This window comes from Abramis brama (assembly GCF_963993115.1).
Source record: "Abramis brama genome assembly, chromosome: 16".
NCBI lineage: Eukaryota > Metazoa > Chordata > Actinopteri > Cypriniformes > Leuciscidae > Abramis > Abramis brama.
Window position 1 is genome coordinate 2,580,885 of NC_139978.1, and position 27,592 is coordinate 2,608,476.

General features: G+C 39.1%; 1 protein-coding gene across 1 annotated transcript; it reads right to left on the reverse strand.

Annotated features, from left to right (window-relative positions):
* Nucleotides 1-612: 612 nt before the first annotated feature.
* On the reverse strand, nucleotides 613-27,592 carry LOC311066099 (nuclear factor 7, brain-like). Its single transcript, XM_084087096.1, has 6 exons — nucleotides 26,932-27,592; nucleotides 12,108-12,203; nucleotides 11,663-11,893; nucleotides 11,567-11,589; nucleotides 11,367-11,485; nucleotides 613-3,089 (listed from the first exon to the last, which is right to left on the reverse strand). The coding sequence occupies exons 1-6, from the start codon at nucleotides 27,331-27,333 to the stop codon at nucleotides 2,593-2,595; spliced, it is 1,368 nt and encodes a 455-aa protein (XP_083943222.1). The 5' UTR covers nucleotides 27,334-27,592; the 3' UTR covers nucleotides 613-2,592.

Here is a 27,592-nt window from a genome sequence, read left to right on the forward strand (position 1 = left end):
TTTTATTTAAAGGAATTAATTATAAAAGCGATTTAAGGGAATAAAGAAAAAAAACCTTATTGTATTAGTGAAATAATTGTAACTATTTGCAAATAACATTTTATTTTTAATTATGCATGCATTCTCTCTAAATGAATCAAAGAAATTATAGCATATTTTCAATTCAAAAAGGCTAAATTTAGTAAATAAATAAAAAAAGTTGAGTAATTCGCGTCACCGGATACTGTCGGTAGTTGAACATTTCTATTGTAAAACAGTCAAATATTAAATGTTTTCCACTTACATTTTGCCAGGCATTCGTTCACTTCTTTAATCATTCTGACATTGAAGAGCTAGACCGCTGAACTTTTAGTCATCCTAACACCAAACAGAGCGGTGCGTAATGGAGCGCATCAGAGCAGCATCAAGAATATCAAATACATTGCAGTGAATCTTTTATTTGCATCTTAAGTTTATAGGCAATAATAATGACTGGTTTGCGAAAGTGTAGAACTCGGTGAGCTCGCGCAAAACACATCTTCAGGACAGCGACTCATTTAAACGCCTCTGATTGGCCAATGCGTTCAACAGACATGTCAGTGATTGGCTACAATGCTCAACGCTGCCGTACGCCGTGCGTGCGCTACAGTTACTGTCTCGCATCCGTGCTCGCTCTAGATTCCGGGAGATTTTAACTAATTTGCGCCATAAATAGTGGTCCATCCAGTAGTTAAGAGCCTGAATTGTTTATAGTAATTCTGAAATTTAGTGCACACGAGTGAAAAAAAATACAGCACAGAAGAATGTCTAATTTAGCGTGAGATTTCTTTGTTAAGCGTGAGAGCGTGAGATTGAGGCTGAATGCGTGAGAGTTGGCAACCCTGTAAACCTAATGTTATGTTTTAATAGTGGTATGAGGCGTCGAGGTGTTGCAGCAGGCTTTGCAGATTTTGGGAGCATTAAAGACTGTCGGCTCGTGCTATTTTCTGTAACTCTTATCTGTGTGTGTGACGCTGGACGACTTCGGACGGATCGTGTTTCACTCCCAAGTCGCTGTGTTCGCCCGCCCTTCAGTTTCTTATTTGAACTACAGTTTCTGTGAACTTGTATGCGAATTCTAATTCAACAGTGTGACGGTCTCCATCCGGTCAAGGACGACGTCTGAGCTGATCAAAATACGCGCCGAGCGTACAGCCTGCCAGGATACATCTAAATTGGGGCTGTCAGTGTTCCTCGACGGGTGGACTGAGGACGGGGGAGGGGTAACCTTACAGCGACGAAGGTCTATGTGTGTCACCCTTATATTTGTACATTATTAGGAATGTTTGGTTCTCTTTTGTATTTTCTGTTTTGTTTGTTGAATTGATTTTCTGTTTGTGATTAATATGTTTGTCAAGACATAGGGGAATGACCCATTAACGCCCGCTATCGTGCTGATCACGGTCCACGAGCATTAGCTGGTTGGCTGGTATTGCTACTGAGAAAGACAGGCCTTTACGGCCGGGTGTGATTTATACGCTTCATTGACAGAGTTTTATGTGGAAAGTGTATGTGTTTTTGTTTATTGTTATATTGATTGTTCTCGTCTTTTCCCTTCAGAATCTGGGGTACCCGTGGTTCCTGAAGTCTTCTGGGTGTGGTGGTGGTTTGACTGACAGTCTGCAGTGTTCACAACGGGTGGAGTGTTGTGAGAGAGCACGAGTGGTTGCTGTGTTGATCTAATAGTCAGGACAAATCCCCCAGGTTCTGAAGTGGTGTGTGCGTGTGATTGTTGATTTATCTGAGTCTACGAGTTATTACTGAAGATCGTGTCGTATTTTATTAAATGTGTTTTTTTTAATAAACTTTTGTACTATCATCGTTGTCTGTTATCTGACTCAGCCACTACGTATCTGCGTGCTTTGTGTACCTGAATAATCTGTGGGGTCCCGGACTATTTCCGGGTGGCGTAGTTGGACTTAACCTAAATTGCAAACTGCCACAAAAGGTAAAATAAACATGTTACGTCTGTAAAGTATTGTTTCCATGACTTAAACCATAATTATCATCCCAAACATTTAATCTTTCACTCTGAGCATTAAATCACATAATCACATATTATTTATTTATTTAAAACACAAGATTATCAGCAAGAAACTTTTACACCATTTATTCCAATGAACAAATGATCATTTCTCCTCTATAACTGAAATAATTATTCATTTAGTCTCATGTTGAACAAACACTGAGTGTGCAGAATTTACTGCTTCAGTGATTTGATGTAATACAAGACAAATGATATATAATCATCATATATAATTATGATGCTAAAAGTTAAGAAATTAATAAACACACATTGACTGTAATAATCGGGTAAATGTCAATTATCCTGCAAACATGAATGCTAAAACGGTCTCTAATCGGTCTAATTGTGTGAAGTGGAATATAAATGAAAACTACTTGTTTATTGATCTGAGTGTTGCTGTAGTGCTGGATATCAGTCATGTGATCATCATGGCCCAATCACAGCCACCGTACTGATATTCAGATCAACAGCACTCTTACTCATGAGATATGGATTAAATATTGGAAACATGATGAAAGCAGGAAGATCCAGATCTACAGGAGTGACGTTTACTGACTATTGACCGGTAAGATCCTCAGAGAGTCAGAACACCTGAAGAATGGAAAGAGTGTGTGAGTGAAGGTGGCTGTGAATGTGTGTAGATGTGTGTTAGTTACAGGATCAGAGAACGACACCGTTCCTCCGTCATAGTCCAGATTCACTCTCACACGATCAAGATCCTGTCTAACATGAAAACCAGCATCTAAAAGCTCTCCGTCCAGATCATACTCCACACACCAGACATCAGTGTCAAAGAAAACATCTCCCTTCCTCTGGTTTGATGCTGTAGTTACTCCAAGAGTCCAGCCTAAACTCCCTTTAACCTCCACATCCCAGCAGTGTGTTCCTGAGTTAAAACCCTCTGAACCCAGAACACAGTTATAATAGTCAAATCTCTCTGGATTATCAGGAACAGGTTGATAGTTCTCGCTGTCTCTCACACTGGTCAGATCATCAGACAGGACGAGCCATGGATTCGCAGTGTTTGGATCCAGAATCACAGGAGCTGATGAGACACAATCAACAGAAGCTTTTATTCTGATCTTCATATAATGATCAAGAGTGAACCCAACACAGATTATTATGAATTATGACACTCGTCCTGTTGATCAAACAAATTTTCCTCTGATCACTGTCAGTGCTGTTATTAGTTTCACACTCGTTTTTATCATCAGCGTTTAACGGCATCAACTACAAACATTAAATATGAGATTCAGACATTTGTGTCCATCAAGAGAAACTGATACTTTGGGAAAGTTAAATAACAATAAATCAATGAGATCTGTTGAGATTTATGCTGTAGATGAAAAACTGTAAGTGTGTGTCTGATCTTCAGCATCTGATCATCTTCATTTTATTGGCTCTTATAGTCTGTGTTTTGTTTTAAATTAGTTTATTATGACAGTCTGTTGTGTCATGCCTCACAATGGGGTAAAAGTTTCCCAAAGTTTCCCATAGACTTACTATGGTGAAGGATGCATGAAACGCATACATGTTTGTCCCACTATGGTAAATTGCATAGGGATTTTGTATTAAACATAATTCTGGATCATCACAGTGTCATAGACACAAGGGTGCGGGCTCATTTTACTCAGTCCAATCAATCTCTCAGGATCATTGTGAAGCTATCAAGCCAGGCCCTAGCAACCATTTAGAGCACCTTAGCAACAAGTTCCATAGACTTCCATTCAAAGAGATCAAATGGAATATCTTTGGATAGAAGTGTCATAAGCTGTGTCCCAATGTGAAGACTGCATCCTTCGAAGGCTGCGGACTTCAAACGATGCAGCCTATGCGTCCTCCGAACGACACACCATGTAGCCTTCGTAGGATTTCCTAATTGTGCAGCCAGGTGTTCCCGATTATCGCTCCAGGCGCCAAGCAAGCGAGAGTATGCTGCCATCCTGACAATTCATTTGATATAATTAAGTAAACAGCTATGGAGCCAGAATTGGCTATTGTCATTTTTATGTTTTATATTTTACTGGAGGACCAGGTCATGTAGGCCTACTTTCGGCTTAGCCGAAGATTCAAATGTTCATTTATATCTTACCTTGATGCGATTTTGTAGGCTAGTGTATTCTTTTTATTATGCACATAAATGGACCATGGTAAATATATTTACACAGGTTTTAACCCTATTTGAATATAAAACTCAGTTGAATATAAAAAGTCCAGTGCGAATGTAACTCCCACTCGTCATCGGCAGCTGTCAGTCACTGTTGCTAGGCGACAAGAACAATCGTCCGGCTAGACCGGTCCGAGCGCTTCAGATGCGCCCTTTGAAATGGGACGGAGCTGTAGTTAGCAACAATTTGTTAATATTGTGACAATAGGCCTACATTTTGTTAGTTTAATTTTCAAAATAACCAGTGGTGGTATGTAAGGAACTACATCGTTAATACTCGAAGTGATTTTCCCACACGGGACAGCAACACTACAAAATTGTTATTTTACAATATGATGCATTGTTTTACAATAAACTACACAAAAGTATATAGTTTAAATGTATCAACCTTGAAAATATTCAGAAGTAAAATGCAACATATGCAGTAATATAAAAGCAGAACCATCATAAAAACCCTGACAAGGTTTTTTTTTTTCTCCAGAATTCCTTTACTTTTACTCTTGATACAGTGGCGGAGCCAGAGGGGGGTCCGGGGTGGCACTGGACACCCCTGACATGCGATTGGCCACCCCGGGTGCCACCCCAAAATTGTATTTGCTACTGGCAGTTGCTGATGCTGATTTAAAAAAAAAAAAAAAAAAAACATTCGCCGGCAGCGCGTCGCGCGCACAGTTTTCAAACGGACGAGCAGAGGACGAGAGATGGTTGCAAGATACCGAACTTCACCGAATAAGAAAACATCATATTTGAAGTAAGTTTTCAAGGTTTAGCATCAGGGTGGTTTGCTCCGAATACATTAGGCCTAATACACGCATAGGCTACCTTGCCGTGTGTACGTTACAGTATACAAATGTTCTAGCTAATGTGAGGATAGGAGATCAAAACGCAGGCAAAGAAGAGCAGAAACAAGTGATATATCATAATGCGATCACTAGGACTGTGAAGCTTTATGGGTGTAGGGTGTTGATGGACTCGATCTAACGTTACTGTGTTTTTATCGTCATGAAATCGGATTTAGATGTAGTCTTTGATAAAAATGCGATTTTCTCAGCTTTTTGCTCATGTTGCTTTTTATGAAACTTGCCAACATTCAAGTGTTGATAAAAAAGACGCACGAAGCTAGAATAAAGCAGTTTTTTTTTTTTTTTTAAAAGCACAGGGTCTGTTCTTTCTTTTGTTATGTTCAGATACAACAAAATACTCTGGGGTGCCATGAAATTGTGAAAATGACCAAAAACACCTTTTTTTGTATATATATATATATATATATATATATATATATATATATATATATATATATATACTGGCGAGAAAGAGTTAAGATAAAAATGTTGGTAATTGGATGATGATTAGAATATGAATATGATTGGAATTTGGAATCATATTTTAAATGTGTCATATTTTTGAACAGGGTCAATTAAACATGAAAAGAAAGGGAGAGATAGGCTATCAGAGATCTTTTTAAATAAGCACAAACATAGTCCAAACATTTTTTATGAAAAAAGGTTGAACAAATTGCAACAGAAGCAAACTCAAATAATTTTGTATCTTCAATATGTCCTGAGTAAGGAAAAAAAGTCCAGAAGAATCCCATTAGGGGAAAGTTTCGAAAACTGTTTCTGGGGATTCACTTTTTATTTTACCTTTTGTCCTTTGCATTCTCCTTACCATTGTCTCCTGTTCTTCCCTCAGACTCGTCCCCCAGAAACAGTCCCACAGACCCAGCCCCAAACCCCATCTCTTAATAATTAATAAAGGCTGGTTTCTAAAGTACTTCTTCCTGCCTCTATGTAGGCTATTAATGTTCATGGGTAGCCTAAATGGGTTCCATTCAGACCTTAACATTAAGTATTTTACTGTTCTGTGTCAACAAGATTCAACAAGACATTTTCACCTGGCTATACCCAATGTTTAGATCTGTTGTGGTATTTATGCAAATTAGCACATACGTAATTAGATTATGCACCGTTTGTCCATGTTAACAAACAATTTAAAAAAACTTGTAATACATTTTTTGTTTGTCTTGATGTAAGTAATCAACTCAGTAATTTTCATGGTGATATCTAAAGGTTAACATTTTTACCCTATTCATGTGAGAGAAAGTATGAATAGGCTATATTTGGGTCTTTTTCGAAACTTTCCCCTAATGGGATTCTTCTGGGCTTTTTTTCCCTTACTTAGGACATATTGAGGATACAAAATCAGTTGAGTTTGTTTCTGTTGCAATTTGTTCAAGGTTGACCCCCATTTTGGCTTAAAATGACTGGACTGGACAGGCAGATCAGGTGCAAACAGACCCCAGCCCTTGCATCACCACTGGCTAGTCAGAGTCAGTGTGGTCAGACTTCAGGACCAGGAACAGGTCAGAGCATCTACCAGACACAGGCAGTCAATCACATACCCAATTCAGGAATTTAAGTTGAGATGATTTTGCCAGATTAAAAGGATAGTTCACCCAAAAGTTTATATTAATGGGCAATAAAATTGTTTAAATTTTTCAAGTACATGTCTGCTTGATGGCTGCTATATCTAATAAAATAAATAAATAAAAAAAACATTTTTTTTGTAAATAAATGCAGCAGTTCATAACAGACACATGCTACGGTATCTTATCTCCTTGGTGCTTCAGCTTTGTTTTCTGCAAATATTTTGGATGTTCAACACTTATAGACACAAACAGAGTGACCCAATTCCTTCCATAAGCTTTTCCACTGTCTGTGTGTGTGTGTGTGTGTGTGTGTGTGTGTGTGTGTGTGTGTGTGTGTGTGTACTGTGTACCCCCGAAAGTGGCAGTGGCCACCCCCTGGCCACCCCATGTATAAAACTCTAGTTCCACCACTGTCTTGATACCTTAAATACATTAGAGTATGCAAGATAAGTTTGCTTAACTAAGGTTTGAAATATGACTAGTAGTTTTTCCCCAAAGCGGTATTAGTGGTTATTCAGTGTAATAAAGTATCTCAATATTTATTCCATGAGTCAGCCCTGCAAACCTGTTGGTAGACGTGGATAGTGTAAATATGCAGTCAAACACTCTGGAGCCCGTCCCAGATGATGTCCCACCAGCAGGAGGCCTTACCAGGGTCTCTATTGTGGAGCCCATCCCGGTCCAGCAGCACACCAGGGTCTCCCACTCAGCTGAATAAAAGTCTACATCATTTTTTCTTATTTTATGTACTGTAAATTTAAATGTTTATGTTGATTTTGATATGTTTAAAGTATGTTGTAAATAGTTGGGGGAAAAAAGTTATAGAAGAATTTGTTTCATGTAGAAATTATGACTGTCATTACAAAAATAAACAATGTCCAGAGCAATGAATTCTCTTTTATTTACACATTTAAAGTTGCATAATTTTTTTTTCCTTTTAAAAAATATAAGTGAAAAAAAGTTAAACAAGAATATATATATACAGGTCCTTCTCAATAAATTAGTTAATTAGTTGATTCAGATGATTAGGTTAATAGCTCGTTTAGAGAACCTTTTCATGATATGCTAATTTATTGAGACAGGAATTTTGGGTTTTCATGAGCTGTATGCCAAAATCATCAGTATTAAAACAATAAAAGACCTGAAATATTTCAGTTGGTGTGCAATGAATCTAAAATATATGAAAGTTTAATTTTTATCATTACATTATGGAAAATAATGAACTTTATCACAATATGCTAATTTATTGAGAAGGACCTGTATACATATTTCTCAATCATTCTTTCAAGAGGAGAAAACAGCCTGTCCATTCTCTCTTGTGCTCTCCTCGCCTCTGCAGTCCCATGTCTTCTCTAATCAAGTCCAAAAACTCGTCCTCTCTGTCTCGCCTTCATCGTGGTGCTGGTGCTGATGCTGCTGCTGCTGCCTCTGGCTCCTCCTCTTCTTGGTCACACACTGCTGAACTCGGCCCTGGTGTGTCCTCAGGGATTGAGGCAATGAGGGTGCAATGCCTCTGTCCCAACATCTCATCCATGAGGACAAACCAGGGCCAAGTTTCAGCAGTGGGTTTCCCACTCACACCCTCTCCTGTCTGCAACCCTAAGGCAGAGCAAATTAACCATGGCTTGTTAATAACAACAGCACAATACATTTCAGCAAAGATGTGATCTCAACTTTCTTACTTTTTATTTTTAAAATCATATTCATGAATCCTCAAATTTGGTTAAACCTTTGTAGATATAGCTTGCATGAAAGCACTACAAAAACACATAAAAGTGAAACCCCATTGCCTTATCTACTGCTTTTCTTATTGTTGTGGGCTTTATAGGGTGAGTGATATTTCTTATTTACACAAGTTAGACAGACTAGTGCAAATATTACAATAAAATGTAATTTAATTTATTTAGTTTATTTATTTTTTTAATTGCAGTTTAATAAATTGAGCTGTCTGCTCCTTGCTCCCTGAAACAATTATTAAACTAATATTAGCACAAGTTTTGCCTCAGACCACCTGACAAATGAAGCCACGCAATGGTGATGGATTTAAGATGAAGTTTATAAGAAAGAAAAACTTGTGGCTTTTAACTGTGGTTTCACTAGCTATTTGAGTAAATGAAAACATAATACTTACATTTAAATGTGAATTTGCTGTCCACCAGCGAACTCTCGGCCGTCATTTTTTTTAATAAAAATGCTGTCGTCACCGACGCGCGATGACTTATGGGGTAGGATAGTCCGCTAAGTGTCCATTTATGTATCCTTCCTTTCACGGGGAAACGAAGGGTGCATTTGGCGTCGCTTTAGCCTTCGTCGCGCCGCGATGACGCAACCGGCCTTCGAATACGGACTTCGGAGGATGCAGAATTGAATTGGGACAGCCTTCATCGCGAAGCGGTGACGCAATCAGCCTTCAAATGCGACCTCCGAAGTGTGCAGCCTTTGAATTGGGACATCCTTCGTCGCTCCGCTGTGACGTTTCGACGCGCCGCTGTGACGCAATCGGCCTTCAAATACGGCCTTCGGAGGATGCAGACTTCACATTGGGACACAGCAATAGAAACATGATTGAGGGTGGGCGTGTTTGACTCTGGGCAGCAATCAGCCAATCATGAATCACCTTCAACACTTCCTAGCCACGCCCTAGCAACCATTGTCAAGCACCCTAGCAACCCAAATCCAAAGAGGGATATCTTCTAATCTGAATGTCATAGAGGAGTTGCGGTTGGTTTATATCATTCATACTGGTAAGCAGCCTTTGAAGTAACATCATTGGCAGCTGTCAAGCCACTCCCTAGCAACTAAGCAGAGTACCCTAGCAACTGTTCAGAAAGACCTATATCTCTGCACCAGAACATCGTAGAGACATGGTGCTTGGCTCCCTTTACTAATGCTAACAAACAGGACTTTTACATGCTACATGCTACATAACTAAAACACAGTAGCAGCATGCTAATCATGTTAGCACCATGCTAAAAACATTTTAATCATGTTAGCATCATGTTAATCATTTTAGCATCTTGTTAAAACATCCAAGCAACATGGTGGTTGTGTTAGCATTATGCTAGCAACATGCTAATCATGTTTGCATCAAGCTGGCAACATGCTAATCATGTTAGCATCATGTTAACAACATGGTAATCTTGTTAACATTTTGTTAAAAGCAAGATTGCAAAATGCTAATCATGTTAACATAATGCTAAGCGCATGCTAATCGTGTTAGCAAAAGATAAATGTGTTAACATCATGTATCTATCTGTTTGCGTGATAAAGAACCTTTAACTCTCCAACCATCCAAAAACTTGTCAACAATGCTAACTAAAACGCAGTAGCAGCATGTTAATCATGTTAGCACCATGTTCACAACAATGCATCTCTGTCATGAAGAGCCTTTAACTCTCCCCCCATCCATCATGTCCAGCTAGGGTTGCCAACTCTCTGAAATGAAAATAAGGAAGGGGGGACACGCCCCCATGACACGCCCCCGGACACGCCCCCCAAGGAATAATTTTTTAAAAAATAACTCCTGAAATGATGACTTCTGGTGAATATTGTGGAAACTAATTGATATATTTAGATAAATATATTTAATACATTGTAGCATATTATAATACAACTTATAGGCCTATAGAATAGCAAAGTAGGCCTAATCAATATACAAGACCACATAAGTTAGATGTGAAATATAAAGCCTATCATGATCATTTTGCCAACAATGAACCATGGATTTTAGTTTATAATACATTTTATTTTTAACTTAAACAAATACAACATCTAACATTCAAAACTTCTGTAGCCTTGTGCAAACTTATTCAATAGAATTAGACTTCTAGAATGTTCTTTCCAGTGCCAAAAAATATATTTTTAATTTAATTAGACAACATTTTAAGGAGGTGTAGTGCAAATATATTTATATAATTATACTTCCATTATAGTTAACTTTCTTTCCAGTGCAAAACAATAATATAAAAACATAAAGAAAAAAAGCTAATAAAGAAAATCTAAAATATTGCACTCAAATACTGCATTCAAACAATACAACACCTGTATGTATGCACATGGAAAATCTCACAGAAATAAATAAACCTCCAGAATAAGCACATTGTGCAGCTATTTTTTCCATGTGTACTTTTTTGATTTCTTTACAATGTTAGGCTAAACCTGTACTATCTCTTTTAATATAATCACTTTCTTATGAACTAATTTGAGTTTTAAAATTACATAGCCTACCATATCAGCTGGAGACGTCTGACGGACAAGGAACCGTGACATCGCTCGGCCGTGTATTCATTGTCCCTCACGCATTCCAGCCATGGGTAGTCATTTTCCCATTCAATTCTATATTTTTGTGCTCTTTTCTTTTTCGCCGGCTGCTCGGAGTAAGTCATTTTTACATTTCCTGCTGTTGTCACTTGTCGTCATCGTTGCTACGATACGTGACTCACAATGACTGAAACGACCAATTAAAAGGGCATTCTCTGATGATGTTCCAAGATGTTAAAAACGCTACGCGGATCATAGACAATCCGGGGGAGAAATTAGTATCTACCGCACCGTCGGGGTTTTTTTTCACTGCACTGAGTTGATTCTCAAAAATACGGAACAAAGTGCGTTCCGTATCAGTTCAATACGGAACAAGACTTTTATGTGTCAAATACGGAACGATTCCGTATTATACGGAACGGTTGGCAACCCTATGTCCAGCTCAGATCTCCTGCTGTCAGACTCACTGTTTTGGACGATGTCCTGCATCTTCTTCCAGACTCTGAACGGCAGGTTGCCCAAGTATCGTGGCACATGAATCAAAGCTCCAGAAGCCATCTGTGGATCCGGCTGTGAGCTCTGGACTCTGGAAGAACATTCAGGAGTCAGAACTGCAGTGGCTTTGGATCAGAACCAGAGAGACCAGAGACAGGAGCAGATCACTCACCTTTCCATTGAGACTGGAAACTCCTGCAGAACAAACACACCATTTATCATCAAGAACTCAATCAATCATCAATCAATCAACGATCTGAAATCAGACCTTCAGAAAGCAGACGTCATTGGCTTTCTTCATCTCCTCCGTGTCTTTGATTGTGTGTGAAAGAGCTGAGATGTGTGTGTTCATCTCCTCCAGCTTCTCCTTCATCCTCTGCTTCTTCTGCTCCTCTTCCTCCCTCAGTGCAGTGACTGTAGCTTCTTCTTCATCTCTGAGAAACTGATGAAGCTTCTCAAACTGCTGTATAATCTGATGCTCTGTGTGCTCAGCTTGAGACTGAAATCACATCACATTCACTTCAATCATCTCAATCGACACACATCATTAATATCCAAGATAAACTCGGATACCCGACATAAAACGGATCCAGAAGCAGATTGCTGCTAGTCATTTACAGAAATAATAAACTGGAATCTATTATATCAGATCATAGCTGTATATAGTGATCCAACAGCTGTAATGAAAATGATTCTCGTTTCTGTTTCCTCACCTTGATGTGTTGAACTGTTTCCTCAAACTCTGCTTTCATTTTTTCATTGTCTTGAAGTTTCTCTTGTAAGGACCCCAGTGCTGTATTGAGCTCCTCCTAGAATTGAACAAAAATACATAAAACACCAGATTACAGTGAAGAGAAGACAATACAGTGATATGATCATATAATGCAGTGAAAAAGTATTTGCCCCCATCCTGATTTCTTCTGTTTTTGTGTACATCTCATACTAAATTGATTCAGAAATTGCAACTTGAGTAAACACAAAGTACAGTTTGTAAATGACATTGTTATTTATTGAAACAAAAAAATTTATCCAATACCAACTGGGCCGGCGTGAAAATGTATTTTCCCCCGTAGTTACTAATTCCTCAAATCTATGAAACTGCATTTATAATGTAGTTCAGCTGAACTATACACAACCAGTCCTGATCACTGCAGCCCTGTTCAATCAGATCAACACTGAATACTGAAGCCTGATTGGTTCATGTCTGTGCATCTGTACAGACAAATGGCTTTTCCGCTAAAACTGACGGGGCCGACTGCATATTTAAGTCGCGCTGAAAACTGTTTTCATCAGAAGTTTTCTCCTTCAAGTGTGAAGATCATCTCCTCGCTGTCTCCAAAGAGAAGAAGATAGGAGCCTTTCTGCTTGCTGAAACAAGTCTCAAGCAGCGGATTAACGGCGCTTCGACAGCTAGAGGATTTGTTTCAATGTTAGCATTCTGAATGGTTAGCAAAGTTAACATTCGCTGTTCAGACATCTCAAATTGAGTATGGGCCTGAGGCCGCCATCCTTCTTTGGAACGAGGAAGAAAAAGACTGAGTCGTGTGGGCCATGGGAACTTCCTCTAGAGCCCTTTGCTAGCAGAGCTTGTACTTCAGCTTGAGCGTCGATGTCCGGGACTCAATTGTTAGTCACACCCCTAAAGTGGGGGGCCTGTGAGAGAACTGGAGCAAGTAACGAGTAATAGCTTCCCAATATATGTATATACGGCTCTTCGACACCTGCAGCTCTGTGCTTTTCCCCTGCGGCTATCCAGCAACTCTTCAAGAAAAAATATCATTATTAAAGGATATGATACGATTTCTTGTTTTTCTTTTTCTTTAGTGGCTGTTTAAGATCTGCAGTGTTACAAAGCTCAAAGTCTCAAACCCAAAGAGATATTCTTTGTAAAAGTTAAGGCTCAGCCACGCCGTCCTATAACGCTTCATTCAAACACGCCGGCACAAATCTACGTCAGTGTGTGTGCGCAGAGTTTCATAACACCGCCCAGATGTATACGCACAGAAAGAAGGTGTAACTTTTATTCTCGCTGTATTATTGTTGCCGCCGGCGCCGGCATGTCGTGGAGACGCTGTGAAACTACTTTGTTTGGCCTTCCAAAAGAGGACAAAATTAGAAAACAGTGGTTAAGCTTTACTTACAACACTGCTCCAGAAAAGTACAACCAAAATATTCGACTGTGTGCTGCGCTTTTTCCGGAGGACTGTTTCCAGAGCCTGCGAGAGTACAAGGCCGGCTGTGCAAAAAGGCTGATTCTAGAAAGTGGGTAACTCAATCTTTGCTAGTCCAGTCTGGCGCTTCTGACTCACAGACACAGCCTGTAAGTATGTTTTCATATTTTAGTAATTTGCTACTGACTATTCAAACGTGAGTTTTGAGCAGTATAGAGTACGATCACAAACGCAGACATGGTTTATGCTTACAAAGTGTTCTCCCCCGTAGCGCGGCGCGACGTGTAAAAAGACGGTATAAGTCATTATATATAATCAGTAATTATGTCCCCAATGTAATAAAACTTTACCAATCTGATACGTTCTGGTCCAGTCGCGCTGGCAAAGTTCAGCCCGATCAGCTTGGCCCTCTGCGTTTTCCGGATCAGATTTGGGCTCGAATTGATAAGTTAGTACGGTACCGACATTATCACCTGTCATTGTCACCTGTCATTGGCGTCTGAACGCGTTGTTGTCTTTGGAGCTCCATCGATTTATTTATAATTCTTGATTTCTCTTTAAACTCACTTACAACGAACATTTTCTATTTTTCCTCACCTCATAGTTACAACGCGGACTGTTGAGCAGACGTGTCTCAAGCCTAGTGATCCAACGCTGGATACTCTTATAGGTTACGTCCGTGGATCACGGCTGAACGCGTCTTCTCCGCACTCATTTATAAACAAACATTTTTTTTTTTTTCGCCTATCGTGCGTCTACTCCACACCCGTACCACTAAAAAGACGGATTATATCCAAGACTTAAGCCATAAATTAGTATTAATATTGATAGCATCACTGGTAGCGTCGTTGCTAACTTAACTTACTGTCCATCTGTTAAAATGGCGAATATATCAGATGTAAGTCTACCTTTTGGTGCAGGTGAGGATACATTTGAGCTACACGCGTTGCAGTCTGAGCTGGAAGCTGTTGAGAAACAGATCCACGACCTTTTAGTGAGAAAAGCCGAGCTGATAGACCGGCGGTTAGCTCTTGAAACATCACGCGCCGATGCAATTGCACACAAATCAGTGATCAACGTTACTAACCCGCTGACTCCGACCTCGTCTACTCCGTGCGTTACTCAGCATCGGTCACGAGCGTCGAGGCCGCGATCAGCTATGGTCTCGTTTACGCCGGCTCCAACATGCCACCACGAAGCCTGGATATTTCCGTAGCGGAAGACGCGAGTCAGGTCTAGACCAAGAAAACTCTCTCCGACCCTCCCGGTTTTCGAGATATCCACACAAAACCGCTTCTCCCCTCTTAGCGAAACAGAACGCGATGCTGTGATCATCGGTGATTCCATCGTTCGACACGTACAAGCTACGTTAAATAAAAGTAAGGTGCATAGTCACTGCTTTCCTGGTGCTCGTGTTTCTGAAATCGCTGCTCACGTTCCCGAGATTCTGAACGAGCGCGTCGGAACTGTGGTCCTGCACGCGGGAGGGGCTGACATCAGGCTGCGACAGACAGAGGTTCTGAAGAAAGACTTCAGGAATCTGATCGATACGGTACGCAGCACATCGCCTGATATAACGATCATTGTGTCAGGACCGCTTCCCACGTACCGACTAGGTCATGAAAAGTTTAGTAGATTATTCGCGCTAAATGAATGGTTAATGTCATGGTGCAATGAGCAGAAACTGCTCTTTGTAAATAATTGGAATCTGTTTTGGGAGCGTCCTAGGCTTTACCGTGCTGATGGCTTACACCCAAGCAGATTCGGATCGGATCTTCTGTCAGATAACATCTCCAAAATGTTAAATACCTTTTGACTAGTAACCAAAAGTTCAAATCATAGTCTCTGCTGCACCAAATTAACTGATATAAATAGTGTAGAATATTGCATAGAAACTGTGTCTATTCCTCGTTTAGTGAGATCAAATAATAAATCTACTGCAGGATCTAGAAAAAATCTAATTGTTATTAAACCAGAAAATGTTGCTATTAGTAACCAAAAACAATTTCTAAAGCTAGGTCTTCTAAACATTAGATCACTCACACCTAAGGCAGTTATTGTAAATGAAATAGTCACGGATAATAGCTTCGATGTACTTTGCCTTACTGAAACTTGGCTTAAACCTAATGATTATTTCGGTCTAAATGAGTCTACTCCATTAGGATACTCCTATAAGCACGAACCCCGTCTGATTGGTCGTGGCGGCGGTGTTGCAGCGGTCTATAGAGATATTCTCAATGTTACTCAGAAAACGGGTTATAAGTTTATTTCGTTTGAAATACTTGTACTAAATGTTACGCTCTTAGATGTTAGAAAAAAATCCATATTATCTCTAGCCTTGGCTACCGTATATAGACCGCCTGTATGGAGTGAAAACAGTCTCAAAACCTTCCACAAATGCACGCGAGAGATCCACATGCGTGCGCAGCAATCCACAAATGCACGCGAGAGATCCACATGTGTGCGAAGCAATCCACAAATGCACGCGAGAGATCCACATGCGTGCGCAGCAATCCACAAATGCACGCGAGAGATCCACATGTGCGCGCAGCAATCCACAAATGCACGCGAGAGATCCACATGTGTGCGAAGCAATCCACAAATGCACGCGAGAGATCCACATGTGTGCAAAGCAATCCACAAATGCACGGCGAGAGATCCACATGTGCGCGCAGCAATCCACAAATGCACGCGAGAAATCCACACACGCAAAGCAATCCACAAATGCACGCGAGAGATCCACACACGCAAAGCAATCCACAAATGCACGCGAGAGATTCACACACACAAAGCAATCCACAAATGCACGCGAGAGATTATCTCTCTCACACACACACACACAGCGATCCACGAATGCACGCGAGAGATCCACACACACACACACACAGCGATCCACACACAATCGTGCATTATTGTCCTTACTCGCATTGCTTTGCACACAACACAATTCACAACTTTGCTTTATCTGTACCTGTAATTTCAGAGTCTTTTGCATTGGTGTTCTGCCTTAAAAATGCCCCTGAATATGCGCTTTTGTATCTGTGGAATCTTTTGAGACTGTCGTTCCGCGGCCCTGATTCACAAATGCACACAAGCCTATCTGTCTCATAGACTGTGATCTGTCCCCATTACCTGCAAAGATGCTATATGGTGTCTTCCTCCAGAGGGCGCTAACCGGCCTTCGAGCTGAATCTCCCAAAGGGCTGGATTCATTTCGTTTTCGGACTTAGCGAGACAACTGAAGTCTAAACATTTTTCACTAAATATCATATACATACATGCAAAGGTAGAGTAAAACCAAACCCCTTTTTTATTCTTCAACGTGAAATCAGAATAGGCTATGTAACCTGTTAAGAAAACCATACCCCACAGATAACAGGAAAGCTTTAAAGCATTTCTGTAACTGTTGGCAAACTACAAGGCTGTACGTTTTCTTTTGTTTATATAATTGTAGTTCTGAATGTACTTTGTGTAATGTAATAACCCCTCCCCTCACACACATATACAGTGAGGAAAATAAGTATTTGAACACCCTGCTATTTTGCAAGTTCTCCCACTTACAAATCATGGAGGGGTCTGAAATTGTCATCGTAGGTGCATGTCCACTGTGAGAGACATAATCTAAAAAAAAAAATCCAGAAATCACAATGTATGATTTTTTAACTATTTATTTGTATGATACAGCTGCAAATAAGTATTTACACACCTGAGAAAATCAATGTTAATATTTGGTACAGTAGCATTTGTTTGCAATTACAGAGGTCAAACGTTTCCTGTAGTTTTTCACCAGGTTTGCACACACTGCAGGAGGGATTTTGGCCCACTCCTCCACACAGATCTTCTCTAGATCAGTCAGGTTTCTGGGCTGTCGCTGAGAAACACGGAGTTTGAGCTCCATCCAAAGATTCGCTATTGGGTTTAGGTCTGGAGACTGGCTAGGCCACGCCAGAACCTTGATATGCTTCTTACAGAGCCACTCCTTGGTTATCCTGGCTGTGTGGACAAATGAAGATATTTTGAAGAATGTCAGAAACCAGACGGTTAACGGAACCCATTAAATTCCATAGTAGAAAAAAAAATAATACTATGCAAGTCAATGGCTACTGTCAACTGTCTGGTTTCTGACATTCTTCAAAATATCTTCATTTGTGTTCAGCTGAAGAAAGAAACTCATACAGGTTTGAAACAACTTAAGGATGAGTAAACGGTGACAGAACTTTCATTTTTTGGGTGAACTATTCCTGTTTTCGCAGATTGAAAAAACATGTTTGGCAATTAATGAACCATTCAATTTAAAGTGGTTTTTGTGTTGTGGTTGCAGCCAAATAAATATTGCCTTGAATTGAGTATATCATCCAGTCTCATTATTTAGTTGGTTGAAATAATATACTTTTCCCCCATTTTTATTATATAACTCTTAATAAACTTTGATTTTTTTTTGCTAAAGCTTTATAGTAAATGAACAGATCAAAAAAAGATGAACAACTGGTTCATCTGATTCACCACAAAAGGAGCAACTGACGCAAATCTCACTTTCCAACTTTTCCATGTAATGGTTTGCATAAGAATTGTTTACTTGAGGGTAATACTTGTGGATTCTTTTGAAAGAAATATTTTACTTTGTTGGTTAAATTATGTGGAAGCATTCATCCACTCTTTAAAAATAAGGAAAGCAAAACATACAGGTAATTGCTGAAAATATATTAATTTCCATTTAATATATGTGTGTGAGGGGAGGGGTTATTACATTACACAAAGTACATTCAGAACTACAATTATATAAACAAAAGAAAACGTACAGCCTTGTAGTTTGCCAACAGTTACAGAAATGCTTTAAAGCTTTCCTGTTATCTGTGGGGTATGGTTTTCTTAACAGGTTACATAGCCTATTCTGATTTCACGTTGAAGAATAAAAAAGGGGTTTGGTTTTACTCTACCTTTGCATGTATGTATATGATATTTAGTGAAAAATGTTTAGACTTCAGTTGTCTCGCTAAGTCCGAAAACGAAATGAATCCAGCCCTTTGGGAGATTCAGCTCGAAGGCCGGTTAGCGCCCTCTGGAGGAAGACACCATATAGCATCTTTGCAGGTAATGGGGACAGATCACAGTCTATGAGACAGATAGGCTTGTGTGCATTTGTGAATCAGGGCCGCGGAACGACAGTCTCAAAAGATTCCACAGATACAAAAGCGCATATTCAGGGGCATTTTTAAGGCAGAACACCAATGCAAAAGACTCTGAAATTACAGGTACAGATAAAGCAAAGTTGTGAATTGTGTTGTGAGCAAAGCAATGCGAGTAAGGACAATAATGCACGATTGCGTGTGTGTGGATCGCTGTGTGTGTGTGTGTGTGGATCTCTCGCGTGCATTCGTGGATCGCTGTGTTTGTGTGTGAGAGAGATAATCTCTCGCGTGCATTTGTGGATTGCTTTGTGTGTGTGGATCTCTCGCGTGCATTTGTGGATTGCTTTGCGTGTGTGGATCTCTCGCGTGCATTTGTGGATTGCTTTGCGTGTGTGGATCTCTCGCGTGCATTTGTGGATTGCTGCGCGCACATGTGGATCTCTCGCGTGCATTTGTGGATTGCTGCGCGCACATGTGGATCTCTCGCGTGCATTTGTTGATTGCTGCGCGCACATGTGGATCTCTCGCGTGCATTTGTGGATTGCTGCGCACGCATGTGGATCTCTCGCGTGCATTTGTGGAAGGTTTTGAGACTGTTTTCACTCCATACGCCTGGGCCTTACGCTGATTTCCTAAAAGAGTTTGCAGATTTTCTCTCAGATCTATTGGTCAATGTAGATAAAGCATTAATTGTTGGAGATTTTAACATACACGTAGATAATCCAAATGATGCGTTACGGGCTGCGTTTATAGATTTATTAAATTCCTTTGGGGTCAAACAAAACGTCACCGGACCAACTCATCGTCTTAATCATACACTCGATTTAATTATATCATATGGAACCGATCCAACCGATATAGATATCATTCCACAAAGTGATGATGTCACTGACCATTACTTGGTAACTTGCATATTACGTACTCCTGTAATATGTCATGCGGTGCCGCGTTTTCGACCAGGCAGAACAATCCTTCCATCCACCATAGATAATTTCTCGAGTTGCTTGTCTGATCTGTCTCAGCTGCTGCCTGAACCCAAACAAACAGATGAACTAGAAGAACTAACTAGCACTATGAGCACCATTCTCTCTAGAACATTGGATGTTGTTGCACCCGTTAGATTAAAAAAGGTTACAGAGAAAATTAAAGCACCATGGTACAATAATACTACGCATGTTCTAAAGAGAGAAACCCGTAATTTAGAGCGTAAATGGAAACAAACTAATTTAGAGGTCTTTAGAATCGCGTGGAAAGACAGTATGTCACGTTATAAAAAGGCCCTAAAAGCGGCCAGGGCTGAGCATCTCCGCAAACTAATAGAAAACAACCAAAACAATCCTAGGTTTTTATTTAACACCGTGGCTAGACTAACAAATAAACAGACGTCACCCGAACAAAATATCCCGTTACAGTTTAGTAGTAATGATTTCATGAACTTCTTCACTGAGAAAATAGAAAACATCAGAACCACAATTGTAAACGTTCAATCCTCAATCGCGCCTTATAATTCAGCCTCAATTTTCCCCCCGCAAGAACAATTACAGTGCTTTACAACTATAGAACAAAAAGAGTTAAATAAACTTATCACTTCATCTAAAACAACAACATGTTTATTAGATCCTATACCAACTAAACTACTGAAGGAAGTGTTACCTGTAGTGGAAGAGCCTCTCCTCAATATTATTAACTCGTCTTTATCTTTAGGTCATGTTCCAAGAACATTTAAACTGGCAGTGATAAAACCTCTCATTAAGAAACCACAATTAGATCATAATAATCTAGCAAATTATAGACCCATTTCAAATCTACCTTTTATGTCTAAAATACTAGAAAAAGTTGTGTCCACTCAACTGGGCTCTTTCTTGCAAGAAAATTATATCTATGAAAAGTTTCAGTCAGGATTCAGGCCGCATCATAGCACTGAAACTGCGCTCGTTAAAATCACAAATGATTTACTCTTAGCTTCTGACCAAGGCTGTATCTCAATACTAGTTTTACTTGATCTAAGTGCTGCGTTCGATACTATAGATCATACAATACTCTTAGATCGACTACAAAATTATACTGGTGTTCAAGGACAAGCATTAAGCTGGTTTAGATCATACTTATCTGACCGCTACCATTTTGTCTATTTAAATGGAGAAAAATCGATCATAACTCAAGTAAACTATGGAGTGCCGCAGGGATCTGTGTTAGGCCCTCTGTTATTCTCAATATATATGATGCCACTTGGAAATATTATAAGGAAACATGGAATTAGTTTCCATTGTTATGCTGATGACACTCAAATATATATTTCATCACGGCCGGATGAAAACGCTAATTTATCCAAATTGACAGAGTGTGTTAACCCTTTAGAACCTGAAGCTAAAATAGGTGTTTTTCACATAATTTGATTTTTTGACTGTAAAATTCTAAAACAATGTGCTATCTTCATGTGCAAGGTGTCATCTTTTTCAGAAAAAGGTAAGCTTTCAACAAATTACAGTTATTGACCATTATTGTGTGTGGTGAGTTTGTAAATAGAATTTAAATAGACAAAAATAAAAAAACGAGAATAAATTTACTGATTTTTATTTAGAAAAAAAGCAGAAAAAATCATGAACGAAAGAAACTAACACTTTAAAGTTGAAAAATGAACTATAATACATATATACAAGTCTTTTTTGTGACATTGGGTTGCACAGTTTTCATGTAGGACACTTTTTTTCATACACGCACACATACAAATGCACGCATTCATAGGCATGCACACGCACGCACTACATGCTTACATGTAGTTTCTTACGAAAGAAACTAACACTTTAAAGTTGAAAAATTAACTATAATACATATATACAAATTTTTTTTGTGACATTGAGTTGCACAGTTTTCATTTAGGATACTTTTTTTCATACACACACACATACAAATGCACCCATTCAAGCATGCACACGCACGCACTACATGCTTACATACGTGAAAGAGTAACGGCCATCCGCCTCCCAAATTTCATTAAAAATCATCCCAATCCCCTCTTCTGCTGTCTAACACTTCTTTCGCCATGTATTTGTTTGTTTCTTTTATTATTTTATGCAATCCAAAACACTCTAACCTGCCGCGCGTCGAATCTCTCTGTTCAAATCCTTCCATCTCGCACTGCTGTCATTTGCAGACGGAAAGCAGGACATTACCGTAATAAGCCGTATATTGGCGAAAAGCGCACATCCGGTTTTAAAGGGTTAAAGATATAAAAGATTGGATGACGCGTAATTTTCTTTTATTAAATCCAGACAAGACAGAGGTAATACTTATCGGTTCAAAAAACCGCCCACAGAACCTCTCACAATACAACTTTGACATCGTAGGATGTCCTGTTACTTTATCCTCTACAGTAAAAGACCTGGGTGTTATACTCGATTGTAACCTGTCTTTTGAAAATCATATTTCGTATGTTACAAAAACTGCCTTTTTCCACCTTAGAAACATTGCTAAGCTACGTAATATGCTATCAGTTTCTGATGCAGAAAAGTTAGTTCATGCATTCATGACCTCGAGACTAGATTACTGTAATGCTTTATTAGCCGGTTGTCCTGCATCCTCAATAAACAAGCTACAGTTAGTCCAAAATGCAGCCGCTAGAGTTCTTACTAGATCAAGAAAATATGATCATATAACACCGATTTTATCATCACTACATTGGCTACCTATAAAGTTCCGTATTAATTATAAAGTATTGCTACTGACTTATAAAGCCCTAAACGGTTTAGCTCCAGTCTATTTAACGGATCTTCTATCACCCTATAATCCATCGCGCTCTTTAAGATCAATAAATTCGAGGCTTTTGGTCATACCTAGGATATCCAGATCAACCAAAGGAGGGAGAGCATTTTCACATTTGGCTCCAAAACTCTGGAATAGTCTTCCTGATACTGTTCGTTACTCGGACTCACTCTCCCAGTTTAAAACTAGATTAAAGACGCATCTTTTCAGCCAGGCATTCATATAATATTGTTAATCTCACAGTTTCAAACTACAATCCGGCCTCTAGTTCATAAATGCCAGAGGAGAACTGGCCCCCGACTGAGCCTGGGTTCTCCCAAGGTTTTTTTTTCTCCATTAGGTCACCTGATGGAGTTTTAGGACACCATTAGGTCACTTGATGGAGTTTTTCGGTTCCTTGCCACTGTTGCCTTTGGCTTGCTCAGTTGGGGATATTTTGGGGATATTTAATTTTATTCTATCAATCAATAAATTCCGCTAGAAACAAACTTTGTTGTATTATTTTATTTTAATACTGTGAAGCTGCTTTGATACAATCTGTATTGTAAAAAGCGCTATACAAATATACTTGATTTGATTATTGCTTTGGGAGCTGATGTGGTAAGGGGCGTGACACTTCTGTCACACGCTTAAGGTATTCGTGCCAATCACAATGCACTGGATCGCTGGACAATCAGAGCACACCACGCTTTTCAGAATGATGAGCTTTGTCAAAATCGATGCGTTTCAGAAAGGCAGGGCATAGAGGAGCAACAATAAAATAATATAATATTACAACAATGGCACTATGTCTCTGGCTGCCTCTGAAGCGGAGGACTGAGAGAACTCTGCCGATGACTCCCCCTGTAGAAGAGTCCGCGAAGAACTGAATAAGTCATGGCGCGCTCCCTACTCATCATGCGTCCACTATTCCTCTTCATCTGCCTTCACCTTTGTTGATGCCACGAAGGAAAAAGGACACACCAAGCTTCCGCCATTGGGAGAGGCCGTCGCCCACGGCCCTCGGCTGGACTAAAGCTGCCCATCCCTGTAAGCCGTGCAGAACTGGATCTGCCCTCGCGGTCAGAGAGTGCAGCGAATGGTCCAGCTGGATCTGCCCCTCATACAATAGTGGTCCTTCAAGTCTACCAGGCCAACCTTCTCTGCACCATGGATGAAACTGGTCTGGATCCGGCGGCTTTCTAAGAGCTGTGCAGCGTGACCGACCTCGCCCTGCATGCCACTAAGTCTACGGCCCAAGCGATTAGTCGTGCCATCATGGCCGTAGCCAGCTATGAGGTCACCGAGGTCCGGACCTCGGTCATTATTTTATATTCAAAAATAAAATTTCAAGATCTCCGAATGATTAATTAGCCGTTTAAACCGCGTCATATGTGTGTTTGCAATTCATGTCGCTGCGAGAAGGTAGAACAGTGAACGGGGCTTGAGAGCGTGTTGTGAGTGAGGGCGCGGGTGCAGCCTCCGTGTTGCCAGATCCACCTATTATACGTCTTTTTGGACTCGTTTTTCCCATTTATTGTGACACTTTAGGACGTTAATAAAGTGGGAAGTTGAATGTTAGGGCTAGTAGTGATATATTAATTTTCTTTTCCAAAACACAAGCTTTGAACTTATTTCGGATTATTATTATTTTTTTGTTTTTTTAATGTTTTTCGTGGCGTTAATAAAAAAGAAGAAGCTTAGACAAACTGTAATTGCTGACAGGAAGATACCACATTCGGTAAGACAAACGCAATGATCATCGTGATTATCTGTAAGAAATGAACAACACTATCAAAAACAATACATATCTGTATCATTATTCTAACGTTATTTGTAACTTGTTACGAAATAAAAAGTCTCTCATCTAAAAAAACATACTTTCCTGTCCCGCCAGTCTCGTTGCGCGTCCTCTTCAATTACACGCGCAAATGCGGTAGAGCGCTTTATGTCACTTTATTATAAATAAAGCGCAAAAGAAACTACAAGCATGATGCAACAACATCGTAGTTGATGTCAATTTGTAAGTCATGAAATTACCAAAAAAGTGCCAATAAATTCCGCAACTTACTTCATGTTTGGAATGATTTACATGCAGGTTTATGTTCATTCAATTTTCATTCTATTCATCAGGATCAGTGGTCATGTTCATTAACAGCTCATGTTAGTATTGTGTATTTACCATGGTAACTGTTGTTTCCTTAACCCCAAAATGCCACTTTATTTTCACTTTGTTTTTGCACTATATTTCTAAATGACTGTGGTCTGACATACCAACTTATTTGTATTTACAAAAACTATTTTGGAACTGCTATTTAATAGCCTTATACTTTATTCATCATCAGTAGGCCTATGTGTCATATTCTTATATACAGTATATACACACAAAATTGCAAATTGTGTATGTATGCAATTAGTTATCATATTGTATTTTCAGAAAGTTTTGGAATATTTTTCCTCTCCCCAAATTTGTCACTACCGAAACACAATATTAAATAATTTAATAAGGCTTATGACCTATTCATATTTTGTTTACATCTACCTTCTTTGCTATTTTTAAAAAAAAAGTTTTCACAGGTAAATCAATAACAATTACAATTTTGACAATATTTCAAGTGTAATTTATAAGATTTGTTGTATTTTGAATCCAATTTTTCGTTGTAAAAGGCATTGTTAATCATACTGATTTCAAAGTTAAGGATTCATTAGTTTGAATAAACATTGAACCAAACATACTAACATCTTAGATGATAATTCAATATACTTTATTTTTAGACAAAACATCCACGTTCCGGTCGTGACGGTACATTTTCGGTAGTGACAGTAATGTTTTTGTAGCAATTACAGAATTTTAACTCTCATACTAAAACACTAAGATACTAATGATTTGCATAACTGTACAAAAATTGTGTTTATTTCCCCCAAATAAATGATTATGTGTTCCCTTTTGTCACTACCAAAACAATGATGACATGTTCCTCCCAATTGAAAGTACCCAATAAATGATGATTTTATATATATATATTAAACTTACTGATATTTTAAATATTATTGTGGGATTCAATAGATAATAGAAGGATCTTTGTAAACATCTAAGATTTGAATACTTAAATGCTTTTTAAATGTGTTTTTTGGTTGTGGGACAGCAGTTTGCACCAATTCTGTACTTATCCATATAGCAATGTTTATTATGAAAATCTATTACAGTAATCAGTATTGTTACATAACAAATTGTGATGCAATAAAGAAGGTCTAAATTATCAATGTTTATCCTCCAAAACAGACAGAACAGAGAGAGTGTAGAATGGCAAAAAATGTGCTCTTCTCCCTTTTCCCAATACACATGAGATGTAAAATGTATAGCCTAACATAAAGGTCTCTAGCGTTATATTTTGCCAACGAACTAAAATCGAAACCGTGATATGGTTTTGTGCTTTATAAAACCGCACAAGACTTTAATTAAGTATCCTATATAGGCATTATATTTGTGCTGCGTGATTTAAAGAAAAGTGCGCACTTTGCTCATGCGATCAAAGGGTTTATTTCTTGCAAGTGAAGACATTAGGACAAAAGTATTGTAATTTTCCTATAGTGTAATGTAAAATATACTTTTGAAATATTCATTTTCATTTATTAGGCTATATGGATTTTATATAGGAATAATTATATAAATCATTATTATATTATTATACTAATTGTTTGGCATACTAAAACACCAGTGATAATGTAATGTAGACTGAAACTCTATATCATAACTAAAAAATATGTTTGAGCCCCCTTCAATGTCCAGGTACAAGTCAATGTTTTTTCTTTGTGCACAGTTCATGGGTTGAAGCCTGTTGAAGCTCTTAATTTTGAGCTCTCAAAGAGCACCAGATTGATGCATTTAACCTTAAAACTTACAAAATTTCCTTGCGGGGGAGCATGCCCCGAACCCCCCGAGAGGGACAGAGGTCCACTCATCATAGTTTTACAAACTCCTATGGGAAAGAACTATCATTTATGAACTTTACTCCAGCATAGTACAACAAAGTTCCTTTTAAGTCAGTAAACTAAAACTGTTAATGAAAAATTAAAATGTCCTTGGACAAACTATACATTTGGCCTGTCTAAGGGGGGGCCTACAAGACATTGTGCCCTCTGAATTCTTAATCCGGCCCTGCACCTCACCCCGGACCTCACTAATTTTCAAACCCTGGTTACGCCCTTGCGTGCCATGGCCAGTTTGGAAAAATTCAGAAAATGGCTTTCGGTGTGACTTAAATAGGCAGTCTGTCCTGTTTTGGCGGACAGAAAAGCCCTTTGTCTGTGCAGAGACGTGAACCAATCAGGCTTCAGTATTTAGTGAAAAACTAAGTTTTCCTCATAAGCATCAGTTACTGATGCAATGCTCGTGATCTCAGGGAACTGAGGATACGTTAGTAGCCGGAACGATCTGTGTTTATGACTCATTCGTTATGGTTCTTTACATGTGAATCAAGAAACATTTGTCTTACCTTATATGATGAAACCACTTCACTGATGGGTCTGAATGTATGATTGTCATGTTGTTTTGAATCTCTGCACACTAAACACACAGGCTGTTTGTCCTCCAGACAGAAGAGTTTGAGTTTCTCACTGTGTAAACTGCAGATCTCCTCAGACCCTGATGAACGCCTCTCATTTCTCTCCTTCAGGAACGACTCACACAAGTTTTTTAACACAAGATTAACTGGAGGTTCAGATCTTGAGGATCTTCTCCTGCAGACAGGACACTCCTGAGATCCCTTGGTTCTCCAGAACTGTTGAAGACACTCTTTACAGAAACTGTGACTACAGGATAAAAGAACAGGAGCCTTGAAGATTTCACAGCACACAGGACAAGAAAGTTCTTCTTCAGATACATTTAGTGAAGCCATTTTCACTGTTTGAGCTCCAGCAATCTGAACTTTACTTTCACTTTCTGAACGACTGTTTCAAAAATGAATCACCATGAGAATCACAAAGATCAGAAACAAACTTGTTCAGTAACAAACTTCTCAAATTCTTCTGTAAAAATGTTTTCCCTTCGTACTCCACTGATCGCTGATTCTTTATTGCTTTTGTCGAGACAAAGTCAGTATGGCAGAAAAGAGAAATAACAAGTCAGTGTCTTTCTGGTTAGTGCTGTAAGAGGGT